The sequence below is a fragment of the Zalophus californianus genome, chromosome 11 (assembly GCF_009762305.2).
Source record: "Zalophus californianus isolate mZalCal1 chromosome 11, mZalCal1.pri.v2, whole genome shotgun sequence".
Lineage (NCBI taxonomy): Eukaryota > Metazoa > Chordata > Mammalia > Carnivora > Otariidae > Zalophus > Zalophus californianus.
In genome coordinates, this window is record NC_045605.1 from 76,126,911 (window position 1) to 76,148,096 (window position 21,186).

Genomic DNA, 21,186 nt, shown 5'->3' on the forward strand with positions numbered 1-21,186 from the left:
TTGACCATGAATTCATAACGCTTGCTCGGCATAGTGCTACTTTATTGACATAAGATGACTTCTTTTTTTAATTTTAATTTATGTAGTTAACATACAGTGTTATATTCATTTTAGGTGTACAAAATAGTCATTCCATATTTCCATATATTACCCAGTGCTCATCAAGATAAGTGTACTCTTAATCCCTTTCACCTATTTCACCCTTTCCTTCACTCACCTCCTCTCTGGTAACCATTTGTTTGTTCTCTGCAGCTAGGAGTCTGGTTTTTTTATTTGTCCCTCTCTTTTTTTTTTTTTCTTTTTTTTCTTTAATTCCCCATATGAGTAATATCCTATGGTACTTGTCTTTCTCTGACTTGTTTTGCTTAGCATTATGCTCTCTAGATCTATCCACATTTTTGTAAATGTCAAGATTCCATTCTTTTTATGGCTGAATAATATTCCATGGTGTGTGTGTATGCACACATATCACATCATTTTTTTAAAGATTTATTTATTTATTTTAGAGAGGAAGAGAGAAAACAAGCGGGGGGGGGGAAGCAGAGAGAGAGAGAGAGGGAGAGAATCTCAAGCAGACTCCCCACTGAGCGTGGAGCTGATGAGGGGCTCAATCCCACAACCCTGAGATCATGACCTGAGCCAAAATCAAGAGTCGGACACTCAACAAACTGAGCCACGCAGGTGCTCCTACCACATCTTCTTCATCCATTCATTTATCTATCAGTGGACACTTTGGTTGCTTCCATAATGTGGCTACTGTAAATAATGCTGCAATAAACAGGGGTGCATGTATCCCTTTAAATTAGTGTCTTTGTATTCTTTGGGAAAATACCCATTAGTGCAATTACTGGATTATAGGGTAGTTCCATTTTTACTTTTTGAGGAACCTCCATACTGTCTTCCACAGTGGCTGAACCAATTTGCATTCCCACTGACAGTGCAAGAGGGTTCGTTTTTCTCCACATCCTTGCCAGCACTTATTATTTCTTGTCTTTTTTGATTTTAGCCATTCTGATGGGTGTGAGGAGATTACTCATTGTGGTTTTGATTTGCATTTCCCTGATGATGAGCGATGTTGAGCATTTTTTCATGTGTCTGTTGGCCATCTGTGTGTCTTCTTTGGAGAAATGGTTGTTCATGTTGATATTTTTAAAGTGGAATATTTGTTTTTTGGGTGTTGAGGTATATCAGTTCATTATATATTTGGATACTAATCCTTTATTGGATATGTCATTTGCAAATATCTTCTATTTAGTATGTTGCCTTTTATAGTTTGTTGGTTTTGTTGGTTGTTTCCTTCGCTGTGTCTAATAGATTCTTGACTAAGATCATGCAAAGTCTTATTTTGTTATTGATTCTAAAGGGAATGGTTCTAACTTTTCCCTGTTCAGAATGATGTTTGCCCCAGGATTTTGGTAGGTGTTTTTGATCAGATTGAGGTAATTTCCTTCTTTTCCTGCTTTTCTGTCATAAATAGGTTTTAATAGTGCTTGAAATGTATCAAATGCATTTTTCTGCATTAGTCAACATAATTTTATGTTTTTCTCCTTAAATCTGTTAGTGTCATTTATTACATTGATTGCTTTCCTAATTAAAAAAAAAGGCTTTCTGTTCCTTAAAGTAATCCAACATTACCATGATACATTATTTTTCAAATAGTATGGAATTTAGTTAGGCAATATTTTGTTTAGGATTATTGCATTTATTTTCATGTGTTTGATAGGCCTCTGTGTTTCCTTTGTCATATATTTTCCCTTGTAACCAGTTTCTCATTTCCTTGAGCATCCTTCTGAGTATCACAACAACATAAAGGTTAGTAAATTAAATAGAAAAAAAAAACAAAAAAATGGTCCTATGGTGACCCTCTCCTCCACATGCTTTTTAACAGAACTGTCTCTGAGTAAATATATTCCCGGGGGGAGAGTCGGGGTTGTCTTATTTTCTTAATATGTCGATAAAAAACTTTGACCTCAGCATGTGTTGTAAAAAGAACGCTAGATTCTTATTTCGACTTTAGCTGTAGTTACATTCTCTTTGCTCTGTGATCTTAAGTTACTTAACCTCTCTTACCACCAATTTCTAGATTTAACACCCTGGTTTTCTGACCCCTGTCTTTTAAATTCTAATCATATATTTACTTTTATCACTTCCAACAGTATGGTTCTGAATTGGTGGAGACGTCGGAAAGCTCGGACCAACTCTGAAAAGCTATACAGTCGATGGGAGCAGGATCATGACCTTGAAACTTTTGGATCTCTTGGGCTATTCTATGAGTATTTAGAAACAGGTAATTTTTAACCACGGTCTTGAAACATAAGAGTCAGGCTGAGTAAAGTGAGTTTTTTTAGCTCTTAATATTTTTTCCTGCCTTGCATCTAGTAGGTGTCCAATAAACCATTGAATGGTGGATGAAAAGACAGGTGGATGGATATATTTCTTGCTAGATAGAATGAAGAATGAAGTTTAGTTTCAAAACGGCAATGTTAGAGATGTATTTCCTATCAACTGAATGTTAAGATTGTTGAACCAAATAAAGTAGGGATCACTTTTTAACTCCTGTCTCAAATTAGCTTGCATAGCTCTCCTGTTTGCCTCACTGACAGCCCAGAGAGAGAGTAAGTTGAAAAACATGTCCAGAGTCTGACATACATTTAGTGTAAGTCCTTTAATTTCAGGCTGAAAAGAAGCGGGCTAAAAGCAGTTGTGTAGGGGAAGTTTATGTTGAACACAAGAAATGCATAAAAAATGCTGAGGATTGAACAGAGAGATTTTGAGGTGAAATATTAGGAGGGATGATGATGGAGACTGCTTGTAAAGTCTACTTAAATGTTTCCTCTCAAGTTATTTCTCTGCTTCTCTGGTAGAATTAAGGAGGACATTTTGCTTTACTTACTCTCGAGGCCCATAAAAGTATGGTGGAATGAAAAAATGACCTGAAATTGCTACTGATTCTCCACTGTGATACATATACATGATACCTGGATTGAAATAGGTGAATTTAGGACAAATTGAGAGAAGTCTGTTTCATATAGCTGGTTGTAAAATTGGGCAGTCCTCACTTTATAGGATGATAGGGCTGTAATTTTTAATTGTGTATCAAATGCATTTGTGCATAAATGCATTAGGGATTATCGCTGCAATTAAAAAATGAAATCAAGGTTTCCTAAGAAAATTAACTACCATTTATTGAGGCACAGCTGAGTTAGTTTATTCTGGATGTTTTATGTACATTATCACTAATCTTGAAACATTCCACAGAGTACTCATTATTCACTGCATTTTGTTTTAGAGGATACTGAAATTTGGATGGGTCAATTTTGTGGCCATGTGCCACAAAGATTTTTAAGTAAAATGTGGTATTTGAACCCAGAAGATTCGAGTTGTTTCTACATAGTGCTTCCTCTGAATTTTCTGTCTTTTAGTTCAGTAGAGGTGTTCAGTTGGGTTAGTAAATGGCAAGGCTAATTCTTTTGAGAAACTCTTGTGAGAAAAGTTGAAATCCAGAAACACTTGAGATTCATCTAAAAATAGAGGGCTAATAGAAGAGTCTTTCTTTCTCCCTTCAGTGGAAAGCCATTCCCGTATCTCTTATTATATGGTTTCCACTCACGTGGGAAGCCTGGACTGCCAGTTGAATGCATTCTTGTACCTCCATCATTGTTGGAAACAAAAGAACAAAAATGGGAAAAGAAGCTAACTTACATAGGTGTTAAGTCTTAATGAGGAAAGAGAATAAAATTTATTTAGGAAGATGTCAAGATAGGATAGAGGATCAGGACCTTAACAAACACCTCATTCCAAAAAATTGTGTATTTCCTTGTCCCACATGTAATTTATATATGTTGTAATGCTTTAGATGACTTATTTTCTGATTTATTCTCAAATATCTTCCTTTGCACTGCCTTTTCAATTCTTAGCGTCTTCAAACCTTTAACAGTATAGTTTGTATATGTTGTAGTTGGATATGTTTATATGCCCAATACATGCTGGCTCTTGGAAGCATGCAAATGAATCGGTCATTATCCCTGATCTCATAGATTTAGCAAGATAGAAAAACTTGATTACCCCACTAATGTGTCACTACCAGTGTTAAGACTAGACCAGCGTAGAGCTAAACATAGCCCCTAATAAAATGGTATGTTTTAAGAAGAATAAAGAGAATCTCTTCTCTTAACAAGAAGAGATGCTTTCTTCATCTCTGACATCTTCATCATCTGACAAGCAGATGTCCAAAGAAACAGCAAGGACAGAACTGTGCTGTACATGCCCAGTTTCTCCTTTCTGTTCTAGCCAGTAACTAAGTCGCTATGCTTCCAGTGGGGAAGAGGAAGCAGGCAAATTGAAAGAGGCCTGGAGTGTTTTGCTGGTGTAGATCCCTCCAAAATGAGGACATTGCAGGATTTGGGCAAAGTCTTCCCCCTTTTCTCCTTCACAATAATGAGTTGACTAATTTTTCTTTTTTCCCCACAGTTATCCAGTTTGGATTTGTTACATTATTTGTGGCCTCTTTTCCTTTGGCTCCTCTTCTTGCTCTCTTGAATAATATTATAGAGATCCGAGTGGACGCCTGGAAACTTACGACTCAGTACAGGAGACCCGTTGCTGCTAAAGCTCACAGCATAGGTGTTTGGCAAGACATTCTTTATGGAATGGCTGTCCTTTCTGTTGCAACTAATGTAAGTGGACCAATTGTGCTTGGGTGGCTTTGTATTTTATTTTATTTTGTTTTCTTGGGGGTGGGAAGATATGAATGATGCTTATTAACTCAATCTTTTCCTGTGTTAACTTCATCATGGTGACAGTCCATAACGATACATCATCCCTACACTTTATTTTTTTTTAGAGAGAGAGAGAGCATGTGGGTGAATGGGGGTCGGAGGGAGGAGCAGAGGGAGAGGGAAAGAGAATCTTAAGCAGGTTCCACGCCCAGCACAGAGCCTGACACCAGGCTTGGTCTCACAACCCTGAGATCGTGACCTGAGTCGAAATCAAGAATCAGATGCTTAACCAACTGAGCCACCCGGGTGCCCCCCATCCTTACACTTTTATGCACTAAACAACATAGAGAAATTTAGGACATGCACACTCTTAGAAATACAAGGAAAACTGTAAAACCACTCTCCTTGAAATACCATGATAGAGTTTCATAGCACATGACAAAGTAGACAGAAAATATGTATATATGCTATAGGAATGGTATTTTCCCATCCTTCCCTAAGCTCTGGAATGGTATAAATACCATGTTTCTTTTAGGTTAGGTAAGTCCATTTAAAACCATCTGGCTCTGCCTTCTACATTTTTAGTGGTAGGTTTTGTTTTGTTTTTGTAAAGATTTTATTTATTTATTAGAGAGAGAGAGAGAGCAGGAGAGAGCATGAGCAGGGGGTAGAGGGAGAAGCAGGCTCCCCGCTGAGCAGGGAGCCCAGTGCACAGGGGGCTGGATCCCAATCATGACCTGAGCTATATAAATATAGCTATATATATAAATATGCTATAGATTTGACTAATACAGTTAAAGCTTGATTATAGATGATGTTGTATACTACAAATAGAGAATATACAACATTTACATGTTATGTTTATGGAGCACTTATTAAAAAATGATAATAAAACTAAATTCCCCAAAAGCAGAAATTTTTACAATATATATTTATATACAATAATGGTATAAAAATTGAAGTTGATAATAAAGATGATTTAAAAAAAAAATCTAAGCACCTAACATTCACACTTCTAAGTAAGCTTTACTATATAAAGAGGAAGCAAAATTGAAATATAAAGAGTACTTAATTAAAATGAAAACCTATAGGAACTAGCTAAAACCAGTTACAGAAAAATTTATAGCAATAAATGCTTTTATTATTAAAAAAGAGGACTTGAAAGCATGAGCTGAGCATGAGTTCAGAAACTTAAGGAAAATATAAAACTAATCAACAGAAAGTAGTAAGAAGTAATTAATACAGATATAATCAGAAATAGTCAAATTGGAAAACAAATAAAAAGCAGTATAATTCCTAAGTGAATCAAGAGTTGGTTCATTGAAAATATGTATAAAATAAACAGAACTCTGAAAATCTCCAGCAAGAAAAAAAGACTTACAAGATACAGGTGAGAAAATTATGAAACTGTTATATGTTCCTTTATTCCAATAAATTTTAAAATCTATTTGAAATTGTCACCTTTTTAGAAAATAAAAACTGCCAAAGTTTATTCAGTAAGTGATAGAAAACCTGATTGGACCAGTAGCTATCAAAGTAGTATTAAAAGTTTTTTAAAAAGCTACCACTAAGGGGCACCTGGGTGGCTCAGTCGGTTAAGTGTCTGCCTTGGGCTCAGGTCATGATCCCAGGGTCCTGGGATCCAGCCCCCTGGGCACTGGGCTCCCTGCTCAGTGGGGAGCCTGCTTCTCCCTCTAGCCCCTGCTCATACTCTCTCCCACTCTCTCTCTCTCTCTCAAATAAATAAATAAAATTTTTACAAAAACAAAACAAAACAACCTCCCACTAAAAATGTAGAAGGCAGAGCCAGATGGCTTTAAATGAACTTACCTAACCTATAAGAAACATGGTATTTATACCATTCCAGAGCTTAGTAAGGAAGGATGGGAAAATACCATTCCTATAGAATCAAATATTGAAATTAATTGCACTGAACTGTGGGAAATTAACCATCACATTGTCTTCTCTCTTTCCGTTGCCTCTCCACCAATCCCCTACCAGTGTGAGGGCACGTACATGCGTGCACAGACACGTATACACATACCATCCTAGCTAATGAAGTTCATTCAGGCAAATGAATTTGGTTAAGGACAGTAGAAATGTGCTTTGAAACAGATGTAAAAAATAACAAGGCATGGTGGAGAGAGCATGATTTTTGGAGCTAGATACATTTAGGTTCAGTTTTCCACTTGGCCACTCTCTAGCTGGGAAATCTTGGAGTACTAATCAGACACTTGAAAAGGACTATTTCATGTTGTAGGCCAAAGACTCCTATATTAACGTAATTTGTGATAGCATTTTAATCATTTGCATCCATATGGGACGGAGAGGTATGTAAATCAGACGTTTAAAAAACTAGATTGTTAGCTCAAGATTTCCCTCTTGCTTTGTCTTTCAGGCTTTTATTGTTGCATTTACATCGGACATCATTCCCCGTTTAGTTTACTACTATGCCTACTCAACGGATGCCACTGAGCCCATGAGAGGATATGTCAATGACAGCCTGTCAACATTCCTCATAGCTGATTTTCCAAACCACACTGCACCTTCGGAAAAACGAGACTTCATCACTTGCAGGTTTCCTCTTGATTTCTAGCTTTCAGTTTTATTAAGCCCTCCATGGCTTGAGATGCAAAGGATTTACTTAGGGCAATAAATATCCTGGGTCAAGTGCATCAATTTTAGACTTCACTCATCGTATGAATCTGATTTGGAAAAGTAGAATGTTTAAAAGTAAAAGAATATTATGGATAAAAATAATATCAATTTTGAATTGTTTCTTATTTTCTAAGTTTATCGGAGAGATTTCTCACCAACAAATGCCCCTTTGTCCCAAGATAAAATATCTATTAGATCATACAGCATCATATTATATCTGCATTTAACCTACTTGAATTTAACTGTATGTTCTTAAAAAGAGATAGACTGAGAAAAGGAGAAATAATATGGTAAACTCATCATCCATCCCATGTACAGGGTTTCTTCCATGCAGGGAGCATGAAATTAGATTTGTGAACCTGTTTCCATACTGAGTGTCTCATGTACTGTGAGAGTCTTTTTACTCTATGATTTTTTTTTTAAGATTTTATTTATTTATTTGAGAGAGAGAATGAGAGAGAGAGCACATGAGAGAGGGGAGGGTCAGAGGGAGAAGCAGACTCCCTGCTGAGCAGGGAGCCTGATGCGGGACTCAATCCCGGGACTCCAGGATCATGACCTGAGCCGAAGGCAGTTGCTTAACCAACTGAGCCACCCAGGCACCCATTTTTACTCTATGATTTAAAGATTGTATATAATAAATACATATGACATAAAGATTATATATATCGTACATAAAGATTATATATATATAATACATATCTAGTATATCAAGACCACTTAACTTAAACCCTTAAGCAAACTACTTCATCTGGGAAACAGCAAGAGACAGCAAAATGTTGGTAGACACACAGGTAGACCAAACCATTGTTAGATTTTAGATTTGCATATAGAGGAATCATAATATAGTGTTTACGAGCATGGACATGTGTCCATTTTCTTGATTTCATCACTTCCTAGTTGGACTAAATCTTTGAATAATATCAATGTCTAGCAACTTTCTAGAAAACTGAGCTTACAAAGTTGAGCACTAAGAAAATCCAGAAGAATAGTAAGAAAAATAAGAACAATGCAGTATCAGGTAAGCCAAAAGAAAATAGAGTTTTAAAAAAAAACAGTCAACAATGTCAAGTCCTATTCTCAAAAGATCACAAAAGATGGAGATTAGCATGTTTCTTCAGTTTAATGACAGGAAACAATGTGTTTCAGTGGAGTGGTGGATAGAACTACGTGTGTTAAGGAGTAGCAAGAGAGTGAATGGAGACAGATTAATTTTGCTGACTCTTTTGAGAAATTTGAAGGGCAGGAGAGAAGTTTCACTTGTGTCTCCTGCTATACCAAACTATATTTAAGTAACATGTAGCCATGATTTTTATCTGTGCAAAAATGAAATGTATCATAATAGCAGTTAACTTCCTGTGACTTTACTTTTGTAGTCAATTAAAAGTGTCTCTTAAGGGAAATAATGCTAGGTCTCTATTTGAAGCTATAGCTAATTGTTTTTTTTTATTTACCTCTGTTTTTCAGGTATAGAGATTACAGATATCCTCCTGATCATGATCAGAAATATTTTCATAATATGCAGTACTGGCATGTCCTCGCTGCCAAGATGACCTTCATCATCGTTATGGAAGTAAGCCTCTCGTAACTTGCATTCCAGTTAGTCTGTCTTCTCCCTTCAGATTTCTAAAGGTATCTGCTCAGCAGAAAATTAGTATTATCTCAGTAAATTGTTTCGGAGGAAGTATTCGTTGTCCTGAAGAGCAACTTAGGGATATTTTCAGTACAATGGGTTGTTGCCTGTTATTCACCTACTATTGTTGAAGATATCAGGGTGACATAAAGAAAGAAAGAATGGGGCCTCTTTCCTCGAGGTCACGAAAAGGACCGAGAATGCGCGGATTTTACTGAATAGCTATTACATACTGGTTCCAGACACTAATAATAACCTTGTAAGTTAGACTTTATTATTCACTCTTGAAAAATGAATCTGAGACTCAGCAGAATTGGCAGTGGGTTTAAAGATAATCAGCTAATATTGGAATTGGGTTTTGATGCCAGATGTATCACTCCCAAGCATCTGCTCTGTCCACTGTATTATGTTTGCCCCTTTGTGGAATATCTGATCTTATTATGGATATAGGACAAGCATTAAAACAGAACAAATACACGTGGGGGATGTGGGTAAGTTTCAAAGTGACGTTCTATATCAGAAGACATGAGGGCCAATAAAGGAGACAGAAATAAAGGTAAGGCACTTGTTTCACTCTGCCATGAAGTTCAGTAGTAGTCAAGTCTAATGCAAGCACCCACAAATTCTACATGATGAAAAAGAGAGCAGTCTTATGTATCTCCCTCCCCATATTTTTCTTCTCCCTCTCTCTCTCTCTCTGTTCTTTATGACTTTATCACTCTTTCATTCCCATATTTTCCATCATAAGTTTAGATCACCTTTCAGTCTGGTCAGTTGCACCAGGGATTTTTTGATTTTTATTCATTATTCTATTAATGTTTGTAATTATGCCAGGCTCTGACTCGCTATCATCCTGGGACTTTTCTTCACCTTCTCTTGTATTGAAAACTGTATTTTCTGTGGTCTGTGTTTCTCCCATTCTTGGTTTACTAGCTTATTTTGATGAAGTACATTTTTCAGTAATTTTCTGAGGAAAATTATGGGTGGTTATTTGTTGAGACCTTGAATATTGAACATTTCTTTTCTTTCCTCAGAGATGATTAAATGGTATAGGATTCAAGATTGAAAGTCATTTTCCCTGAAAAATTTTCAGCCAACTTTATTTAGGTATTCCTGACATTTCTGAAGACATTGCACTATTTTCTGTCAGCTTCAGTGTTGTTATAAAATGCAATACCATTCCAATTCCCCAGTCTTTGTTTATGATCTTTTTATAAATTAGTAAGCTTTAAGGATTCTCTCACTAGTCCCTTCTTTTATGAAACATCACAAGACAGTTTCTTGTTTTTGGGTAATACTCATTTTTCTGGACACTCGCTGAGCCCTATGGATCTGAAAATGTACTTACCCTTCAAGTTGAGAAAATTTGCTTGTACATATTTTTTTTTAATTATTTCCTTCTTTTCTCTATTCTGTCTTTCTGGAAGTTCTATTACTCAGGTGTTATACTTCCTGTTTTGAAATTGTAATTATTTTCTCTCCTATAAATAGATGAACTCATGTTTTTGTCTTTTTATTCTGCTGTTCTTTTGCTCCTTCATTATCTCTGTTTCCTCTTAGTTTCTGTTTGTCCGTTTCAATCTTTTTCTTTTGCATTAGAGACTTTCTTATGTATTTGCTGATTCTTAGCAATCTGCTCATACTTAAGAGTGAATAAATGAAAGCTGATTGTACGCTTTGTGTGCATACAGGAGGAATGTCACTTGGTAGGTTTCACTGTAGGGTGATGAGGTAGTGAGGGGACCTTTTCATTTGAAACCTACAAAATTTGGTATCTGCAGTTCCAATTTCACAGACTACTTACTTTTCCCAGAGAAAAATCCTCCGAACTCCTTTCTATTGAGCTCTTTTATGGCTGCCTGTGTTCTGAGAGCTGAGCAAGACAAAGAAGACTAAGGATCTTAGGATTCACCGAATTTCACTTAGTGGCCCTATTTTCAGTATGGCGCCACTCCTCCGTCCTCCACTGTCTCTGGTGCTCCTGAGTTCACAGCTTTCTGTTTTGATTGCTGCACAGAGTAAATTACTCATTTGTTGCCAGGTTGGAGAGAAGTAGTACCCAGATGACGATGGGAGAGAGGTCCTGAAAATTCCAACTTTTCCTTATACCAAATGTTGGCTAATCCTCTGGTTTTCAACTCCACGCACATGTATGCTTTCAAAGTCCTTAGGACCATCTTTCTTGAGCTTTATTGAAGATCTAAACAAAGTTGGCTTTTGACTTGCTGGGATTTACCACCATCATATCACCAATTGCAAGTTTAAGTGCCAGCTTTCTTTACTCTCTTGAGTCTGTTATCACTGTTCCCTCTTTTTTTTTTTTTTGTCTTTGTGAGTTACACCATTTTTTAAAATTCCCTTACAAATATTTTATTAGGTCCTCAGGAGTGAGCACAGATAAAGGGCATATTCAATAACCATGATCAACTGGAATTTCTATAATTATACATTTTCATATATATTTACTTGTTTAATGTTTGTCTTTCTGGGAAGGTTCCAGGACAGGAACCATATCGTTTTGCTTTTCCTCATGCCTTCTCTGTTGAGCACGGTCTGTTGAATGAATGATTTGTAAGAATTTCCCGTTGAACATTTGACAAGTCTAACAGTGTCCTTGATTTTCTCTTATGTTTCCTCCAGCATGTTGTGTTTTTAGTTAAATTTTTGTTGGCCTGGATGATCCCTGATGTTCCAAAAGATGTTCTGGACAGAATCAAGCGAGAAAAGTTAATGACTATCAAGATTCTCCATGACTTTGAGCTTAACAAATTAAAAGAGAACTTGAGAATTAATTCTAGCGAACTTGCCAAACAAGTCTTGATTCAGGAAAACAAAGCACAACTGGCTAAATCAGCAGTCTAATCAACATAATGAGCAAGCAACTGGTTGCCTGTCTGGCTTCACGATTTTCCCTGGGTTTTGGGCTAGAGGCCAGAAGGCATGTGTCAATTTCCCACCTCCTCTTCCTTCTTTTTTAATTCAAAGTTTTTGTACACTTCTACAGAGGCCACCTTTGTGAGATTGGAAGAATACCACTTGTCTACTTCATTGGCTGAGCTCTCCCCAGATATTGTTTTCTGGAGTTCTAGAAATGATTGTTAAAAGGGCATGTTGAATCAGGATATTGGAAAATCATGGAATGTTGCAGTTTAGAATTAAAGGCTGGACCTGGGCTGCCCCATCACGTTCCAGTGCATCTGCACATTTTCATGGTCTTCTATTGGGTTGTTTTATAACTCCTTCCCATCAAGAAAAATGTTGGGACAAAAAGAAAGGAAGTGAAGAGGCCCCCTGAGCCATGTATATCCTGCCATCGCAGACTATGTGAATGAAAAACCAAAATCAGATGACTTAAGAAAACTCACATGTTAAAAATGTTGGGTAGATATCATGGCATGGGTTTGTTCCTGAAATCATCCTAAGTTAAGTTAAACTTCCATCAGAATCCCAGATTCCCCCTCCAGGTCAATGCACAATTGATTTTTCAAGAGACTGAACATTTGGGTTTCAACAAAAGACTTAACAACTCTGTTCTTTAAAGACAACATTTTGGTAACAGTAGTTTCAAGGCTGAATTGTCTTATCTGGAAAACAGCATTAAGAAGTTGTTAGGTTGCTTCAGTTCTTCAAGTAAATGAAAGCTGTTATAGAGAAGTAAATGTGTCTTCTTAGTAGTTAACGAACGCAAGACAATGAATATTGGTTAATTTATTGACCTTAATCTGAAAAAAATCGTTGAATTATTTTTAAAAATCATTTTTCTTCTACAATGCGTATTTTGCATCATGAAGCCTGTTTGAGTATTAGCTCTTTGTATAAGTTAGGTACAAGTTGTTTATGAAATTTGATCTCTTTGTTTAAAGCAATCTTGAATCTTTTAATGAGTTTACACTGTTTTCTATTGATGCATCATTTCATACAAGCTCAGTGCCTTTTCCCTATGCCTTTGACACACAAGAAGTGGTTGTGCTGTTCATCTGACGTGATGTGGCATCTCAAATCTTAGCTTGTTTTAGAGAAATTGTCAATTTAACATCAGTCACAGAGTTTAATACGAAAAGTAGATCAACCAAGTAAGAAGGGGGTGATGGATTTGATAGCTAAGTGGAAAAAAATTAATTGCATTATTTCTCTCATACTTAGGCCCATGGCACATGTGCACCAGTTCTTCTTTCTCATAAAAAAAAGTATATATTTTTAACACTATAAAGTGAAAGATACTGTTCAGATATAGTACTTGCATCTCTAGCTTCAAATTACACTTCAGTTCCAAAAGAATAGTGTTTTTTTAATTGCATACCAAAGAAGAAACTTTATCACAAGATATTTTTTAAAGCAGTTTCATTATTTGATACTAATACATTTTTGTAGAATTGCCAATATTAAGTATATGGCAGGTAGTATTAAATAATGATCAATATTAAGCATGTAGAAATGAGGATTATGAATTTTACAAAACCATGAGACAGTTACCCCAATATTGGCAGTAATGACTTGTCATCCACTGGGTAGATTTTATAAAAAACATTTTTGTGTAATTTAAAATGATCCCATTAAAGAATGATTTCATAGGAGGAGGAGACTTACTTCTTGCTTGAGAACACCAGTCAGGGTTACTATGAAATAAGCCACAGAGGCAGTATCTTTGGCTTGTCATATCGAACTCTGTTACTACAGTGTTGTCCCTTTGCACAGTTCATACATGTTGCTTTCTTCCTAGGTGCTAATAAAAATAAGGAAGAGTGTGGAAATTGGTTTCTTGGATATAAGTTTTAGTTTGTATGGCTTAATGGTATTTATAGACCTAGAGCGTTAAGATAAATAAAGACAAATTTAACTCAAAGTTATCTGTACACTGCAATCTTGAAAACAAACCAACTCCAGCGTTGGGTTTCTAGAATGTATGGAGAAACTAGCAAGAGAGGAAATAGTTTTAGGACAAGTAAATAGTTCCTATGATTGGTAGATATTTCCTTTTAAAATGTTGACAAATACTTTGTATCAATGTTTCCATTTTCTACCAAGAAATTTCTCCTTGTTTCACAGATTTTAAAATGAGATACAAGTATCCCTCACTTTCATAAAAGCTTGCTAACCAAAATCTAAAGCCAAATCAATTCAGGTAGATTTGCTTTATCTAATTAAACTCATGTTATTATGGGAGAGCTGAATTAAGAGCACCTGACTACCAAATGTAAGTTGGTGTTTATCATCATGGCTGATGTTTTTATCATCCGATCAAATCCATACTTATTTTTTTCAGAAATGTCCCAGGAAACATTGGGATTTTGAGATTTTACTTGAAATAATTTTAAGTGCAAAAACAAAACAAAACAAAACAAATTACATAACTCTTTCAAATGTCATCTCTAATCCTTTCCTTCATCAGTTTTTCTTTGCACACAAGAAGAAGAATTCTCTTCAAAACATTTATTTTAGAGGAATCCATCAAGAAGGGAATATCTTAATTAGATGGAATGCTGTCCTATTTTTGCTGCATCCCATGACTCCTCTTGGGTTTAAGATTCTTCTCTTAACTAAGCCATTAAGCAAGTTATCAAGGAGAAGAAGGAACAAAGATGATAAGAGGAGGGACAGAGAATGAATGAGATAGAGTTCTGTCCTTCTAAAGCTATGCATGCTTCCATGGGCAAGACATTTGTGGAGGAAGCGTGGTGCAGCTGTGGGTGGTAAGAGGAACGTCTCCCCTAAGCCATCTTAGTGAGGATGAGAGAAAGCCAAAGATGTTTCAAGTTGAAAACTGTTCCAGGTCAAAAGTAAAACTTGGATTCCCAAATGATTTTGTACCGTCAGGTGCTATGTGCAGCTGTGAATCTCTGTTGATTGACTGCAGTCGAGGGTGAGGAGTTTGTACTGCCCATTCAAAAGGGGAATCTACGGTTTTGAAAGAACCTCTCTATAATAGTTGTTTTTAATTAGCAATAGTTATTATGTTATCAAAGAATGTTAACAGGGAAAAGAGCATTTCCAGAAGTACCATTGGCTAGGCTTTGAAGTCCGCTACCACGATTCACCATGTTATTCTTTTTCTAGACAAATTTTTACTCTTCTGCTTTATGTGTGATAATTCAAGTATGTCAGTTATTCCAACTATGTAAAAATTCATGAGAATATTAAAAAATAGCACAGTTCAATGTATATGAGATACCTTCTTCCATTCCCCCCCAAAAAACATTTGACTAGGAATGTCTGTCTTTCCTGTAAGTGATTTTGTGCCATGGTTAACCAAGAAAATAAGTGCTCTTTTTTCTTTTCTTTCTTCCGTTTTTTTTCCCCTCCCCCGAGGAGATGTGTATGGGGTTACACAGGGAAAGTTGCTCTTTAGTAACACGTATGTAAATCTCAAGAGATTCAAACTCATGCAGTGAATAAAGTAATATTTTGACATGAATTCAGTTTGTTCTTACAGTAAACTTTGATGTAATTCTTCTGAATTTGAGTGCTCTCAAAAGATTTTTAAGCCTCTTTTTGTTTAGAAACATTAAATGCATTACATGTAACATGTTTGATTCACCAGATTACATGTTTGTGACATTTAGAGATGTAAATTCCTCAAAATAAGAGGCTGCATGGTCCAGAAAATTTGGAGGAAGTGGTACTTTTTGTTGTTTTGCCTCTTTATTTTTTTCTACTTTGGGAAGTTGATAAAGGTGAATAGAAAGCCCCAGGAGAAAAATAGTATGTTGAGATATATTGTGAATAAAAATCCCATCTTTCTGAAAAAGAAACCCACATCCACATACCTTGGAATTATCTGGGATATTTGTGAGAAATTCATATCCCTTGGTCCTATCACAGATCTCTAGGAACAAAATCTTTGGGAGAAGAGCTTTAAAAAATCTCCCAAGTTACATTTTACTCAAGAATTTCCTCAGAATGCCACATTTCCTGGCCTAAAGCACTTTTTCATAATAACTCTCAAACTTGTCATTCCAATTCATCAAGGAGGTATGTCAAGGCAGGTAGACTAGGGATTTCCAAGTTCATAGAACTGTTCTAATTCTGCAGTGTGCATGTGCAGAAGTAATCCAAATCTTATACCTTAAGAGCCCTAGACTTGTAGTTTCTACTTAATTAAAAAAAGAGAGAGGATAAAATAAAATATATTTACTTTTACCAGTATATTCAAGAAATAAAAGTGCACACTGGTCAGAAGTCAAGGTGACTCCATCACATTCTCTGTAAGAAAGACACATTTTAAGTTGAAGGAATTTAATCAGGACAGAGAAACTATGAATATTATAGAATAAAGAATTTGTTATAGAAAAATAGGACTTTTGAAACTGTGAAAGTGGGAAGCAATGGTGTCGAAGGGAGATTTGGAGGGTCAGAGAAAGGCACTGTTCACCTCTCCTGGAACACTGTGGTTGGTGGACAAATTGGAGCACTTACTGGATATTCAAGAGCTGAAGTGAGACTGGGAAGGAGGGCGAATGAAGGAGTCTTTGGAAGGTCATTGCTTCCCTAAAGCTACTTCTGTGAGTTTGCAGCCCAGCTTCCCTGCTGGTCAGCAAGATCTGGACATGAAGTGGAGAAGAGTGAGACCAGACTCCTGTCTGTGTGTCCTTCATCTATCTGTCTGCAAAGATCTCCAGAGGGAAATAGCAGCTGCTTCACTTCTGTCTGCCTCTTTTGCAAATCTCACTGACACCATCTAAGGAAAAGACTTCTGGGAATTACAGCTCCAGCTTAACCAAAACTGCCGTATAAACAAAACTTTACCAAATTAATGAAACTATTGATCATCTGGATGATGTGACTAAAAAACAAAGCCAATTTGCCTTCATAAAATGTTGTATTTAATAACTAAGAATAGGAATTTCTTTTCAAGAACGTTATAAACACAGTCCGACCAAATGCAAGGCCATTAAAAAAAAAAACACTTTGATTTTATTTTCTCTGTCTATAATAAAATGAATCTAGAAAACAATAATAAGATAACTAGAAAATTATGTGACATATTTTGAAATAATTTATGAATCAAAAAATCAAAATAAAACCTAGAAGATAGTTCTAATTACATAGAACTAAAAGTACTGACTGAGCAGCTCAAATTTTGTGAGTGTACTAAATATTTGTGGGTTGCTTTTAGGGGAAGTATATAGCCTTCAGTTAGGCTATTCAAACAGAACGAAGAAAAAAATAGGGTAAGCATCAAAAGAAATTAGAGAACAGCAATGAAACAAAGGAAAAGGAAGGAGAAATGAATTTAAGGGGAGAAATTAATGAAAAGCTTACAGAAAACATTTTTAATGGGGCTGTGTTAGACCCACCCTTTTTATTATTAGAAGAAGAAATTACACTTCCAGTAGTAACGGCCTGGGTTTTGTTCAGATCATGAAAACTCCGAGAACACCTAGAAAAATTGGGTAAAATGTTTTAAAAAGTTGGAAATAACAGAATTACAAAGCAAAAGGGGACTTTCAGCCTTTTAGAATCAGTATCCAGGAGAGGGGAGAAAAACATAGTAAGCAAGGTCAGCCCGTGTTTGTGGTGATTTTTCTCCTTAAGGAAATTGGGAGATTCCAAAAGCAAAAGTACTAGCTAAAAGGGAGAGCAGCTGAGCCGAGCATTCGACAGACTAAGGGCTTTGGAAAAACATTTAAGTTCAGGGCCCACCAAGGATAAGTAGCCTTGGTAAAATTCCAGGGCTATCTGTTGAGTCTTCACATATAAGGACACAGAGAGGTTGAAAGGCAACAGAATGGAAAAAAGATACTCCATGGAAACACTAACTTAAATAAGAGAGATCTATACAAATATCAGGCAAAGTAGATTGTGAGGCAAGATGTAATAACTAGAGTTTGAGGTATTTTATAATGAAAAAATGGTAATTTTTTAAAAGTATAGCTAAAGTATATCTAATAACATACAAGAAAATACATAAAATAAATGTTGGTAGAACTAGAAGGGATAATAAATCCACAGCCATGTTGATATGTTCTTGTAACAGGTAGACTAAGCAGAAAAAAGAAAATGCAACAAGGATGTGGAATATTTAACAATGCAATCAATCAACATGACACAGAGATAACATTACATCAAAAATAGCAAAATACACATTCTGTTCAAGGTCACATGGAATTTACCAAAACGGAACATATTGGGCCATAAAGCAAATACAATTTCAGAGAACTGAAATCATTTAGAGTATGTTCTCTGACCACAGTGGATTAAACTAGAACTGAGCAACAGAAAGATAATCAGAAAATTTTTAAAATATCTGGAAATTAAGTAACACAGTTCTCAATGCCATTTGGGTTAGAGGAGAAATCTCAATGCATATTAGGTAACATTCTTAAATGAAAATGAATATTGACATTTCATGATTTGTGGTAAGCAGCTAAATCACTGTTTTAAGAAAAATATCTGGATCTTAATGCATACATTAGATGAAATTATGAAAATAGATTAAGCTTCTATCTCAAATATATAGGAAGAAATTAGCAACATACACTCAAAGAATGGAGAAAAGAGCAAATAATAAAAATAAGATAGCAAGCATACGACAATTAACAACGAAAAATGTCGATTCTTTGAAAATGCTAACAAAATTGATAAATGCCTAGCAAGAAATGATCAAGAGACAGAGAAATCACAAATTACCAGAATCAGGAGACTATCTTCATGGCTGGGGATAAGCAAAACAATAACCATTAAAGAAATGATAGATACATTAACTTCTTTAAAATTAGGAAGGTCTATTCAATAAAGGACAACATTAAGAGTGAAAATATATGCCACAGATAAAAAGTATTTCCAAAGTGGCTCGTACCCAGAATATATGAGTAAGTTCTATAAATGAAATAAAGACTGCCCAATTTTTAAAAGTGGTCAAAAGACTTTAAATAGACATTTTACCAAAGAAGTCCAAATTACCAATGAACTATGGAAAGGTAAACAGCACCGTTAGTCATAAGAGAGATGCCAGTTAGACCAGTGCACCCTTACCAGAATGGCAAATATGAAATGACAGACAGTAAAAGTGTTAGAAAGGAAAGAAGCCAGTGGAATTCTCATCCACTGCTGATGGGACTGAAAATTATTACCAACACTTTGAAAATTGCTCGGTACGAGCTACTAAATCTAAACATTAATTTACCCTGTGACTGAACAATTTTTAAATACTTAAATCCACCAGAAGACATGTAAAGAATGTCCATAGCAGCTTTATCTATTATACTCCAAACTAGCTACCATCTAAAAATCTAACAACAACAGAATGGAGAATTAAGTCGTGTTATATTAATTAAATAGAATGCTAACAGCAATGAAATAATGAAGTATCATTATTAAAGTTGAAAGAACATAAAAGAAGCTCAACGCAAAGGAGTACATTTGCATGTCTAATGTACACGTTTTTGATATACATAAAGTTAAGAAACACGGCAAGATGAACCCATGATAGTAAAGGTCAGAATAATGGTTACTTTTAGGGGAGTTGTCATTTGGGAGAATGCATGAAGGAATTTCCTGTGCTATTGAAAATGTTTTATATTTTCGTTTGAGTTGTGGTTACACAGGTGTATACATAACTGTGAATTCATTAAGCTGTGCATATCTGTTCACCGTACTCTATGAATATTATGCATCAATAAAAAATTGAAATTATAACCATGGAATAGGAAAAGGTATTTATAACATATATTCCTGACAAAGATATATCCACAATATTTTAGAAAACTGCTACAAATTTATAAGATAAACAACCTGTTATTGAAAATGGTTAAGAGGCTTAAGCACACAATATAAAAAAAAAATTCCAAATAGCCAATAAATACTTGACAAAGTGCTCAACTTCATTATTATGCAGGAAAATTAGTATGCAGGCAATATCTCACCTGATCATCAAAATAAAAATTCTCAACAAAATATTAAATCCAATAATGTATAAAAAGAATTATGCACCACAATTAAGTGGCACTCATCCCAGGAATTCTAGGATGGTTCAATCTTCACAAATCAGTTAGTTAATCCATCAGACCAACAGGCTAATGAAAAATCACATAATCTTATCAATAGATGTAGAAAAAGAATTTGACAAAATCCAACACCCATTCATAATAAAAACTTTCAGAAAACTATTTTTTTTCATCTCAAAATGGATGATGGAATCATTTTCAAATTTTAGGTGTGGTAATGGCATTATTGCTATAATTTTGAGAGTATGTGTCTTTTAGAGACACATCCTAATTATTTGTGGGTGAAATGACATACTGATTATATCCTTTAAAATAAATGGGAGGAGATATGAATAAAACAAGATTGCCAGGTGTTCACATTTGTTCTCACTCAGTAATGAGGACATAAGGGTTTTAACAGCTATTCTTTCTACTTTTGTATATATCTGAAGTTTTTCACAATTAACAGTCAAAAACAACAACAAACTACATACTGTCGGACAAGCAATTTAACTAGAAACTTATGTTACAGAAATAATAAAAAACTTGTAAACTGCAGATATTAATATGGAGATTCTACAAAACAGGTAATTTCATGTGTATACAGTTGAGTTCACACTTTAACTCACATTAGAAACTGAGATTAAGCAGGAGTGTTATTGTTTGTAATTATTCTTATCTTGATCACCACCTGCTGGTAGCAGGGAGAAATATAATTTTTAATCATTACCCAGGTTCCAAGTAAAGTTGGATTCAAAGAAGCAAACAGAATGCTTAGGTTAATCTCAGTAATTCCTGGATAAAAATGCTCAGTCTCTCAGGGATCCTGCCTCCCCTCTTATTTCTACAGCAAAGATGGTATTCCAGTTTATAAGTGGAGGGAAATGTGGAATGGGAGGAGGGTTTTTCTGGTCTCACACTGATTTTGGAGTGTGTATGTGCGCTGTTCTCCACTGTTCTTTGGCAAATGACCCTTGTAGTGTGGCCATTGGGAGCCAGGTGGCATCCTATGATAAGTAAACCTGTGATATTGGCTTGGGCAATATACCTCAGGAGGAGCAACTATCTTCCTCTTGCTGGCTTTATTTGCCCTCAGGTTTCACTAGCTAGCTGCCTCTCAGTTTATGTCATGGCCGCATCTAGCCCCCTGGTGCAGTGGCCAGCTCTCAACCTCTGCTGGATAGTGCCCTCTATCTTGGCAGTTTTCCAGGTTCTCAGCTTAGGATCCACTCTGCACAAGAATTGAGGAGGACAA

At 35.7% G+C, this 21,186-nt stretch overlaps 1 protein-coding gene across 3 annotated transcripts in view; it reads left to right on the forward strand.

Moving 5' to 3' along the window:
• Window positions 1-19,612, forward strand: part of ANO5 (anoctamin 5) — a 109,892-nt gene extending 90,280 nt beyond the window's left edge. For 2 of the 3 annotated variants that reach the window (XM_027578724.2, XM_027578725.2), the window contains 5 exons: window positions 2,157-2,287; window positions 4,471-4,676; window positions 7,117-7,295; window positions 8,844-8,949; window positions 11,650-11,871. In XM_027578724.2, the coding sequence (XP_027434525.1) occupies window positions 2,157-2,287; window positions 4,471-4,676; window positions 7,117-7,295; window positions 8,844-8,949; window positions 11,650-11,871 (844 nt within the window). Of the gene's footprint in view, window positions 1-2,156; window positions 2,288-4,470; window positions 4,677-7,116; window positions 7,296-8,843; window positions 8,950-11,649 lie in introns of all 3 variants that reach the window. The other variant, XM_027578723.2, reaches the window with a different exon arrangement.
• The last annotated feature ends 1,574 nt before the right edge of the window (window positions 19,613-21,186 follow it).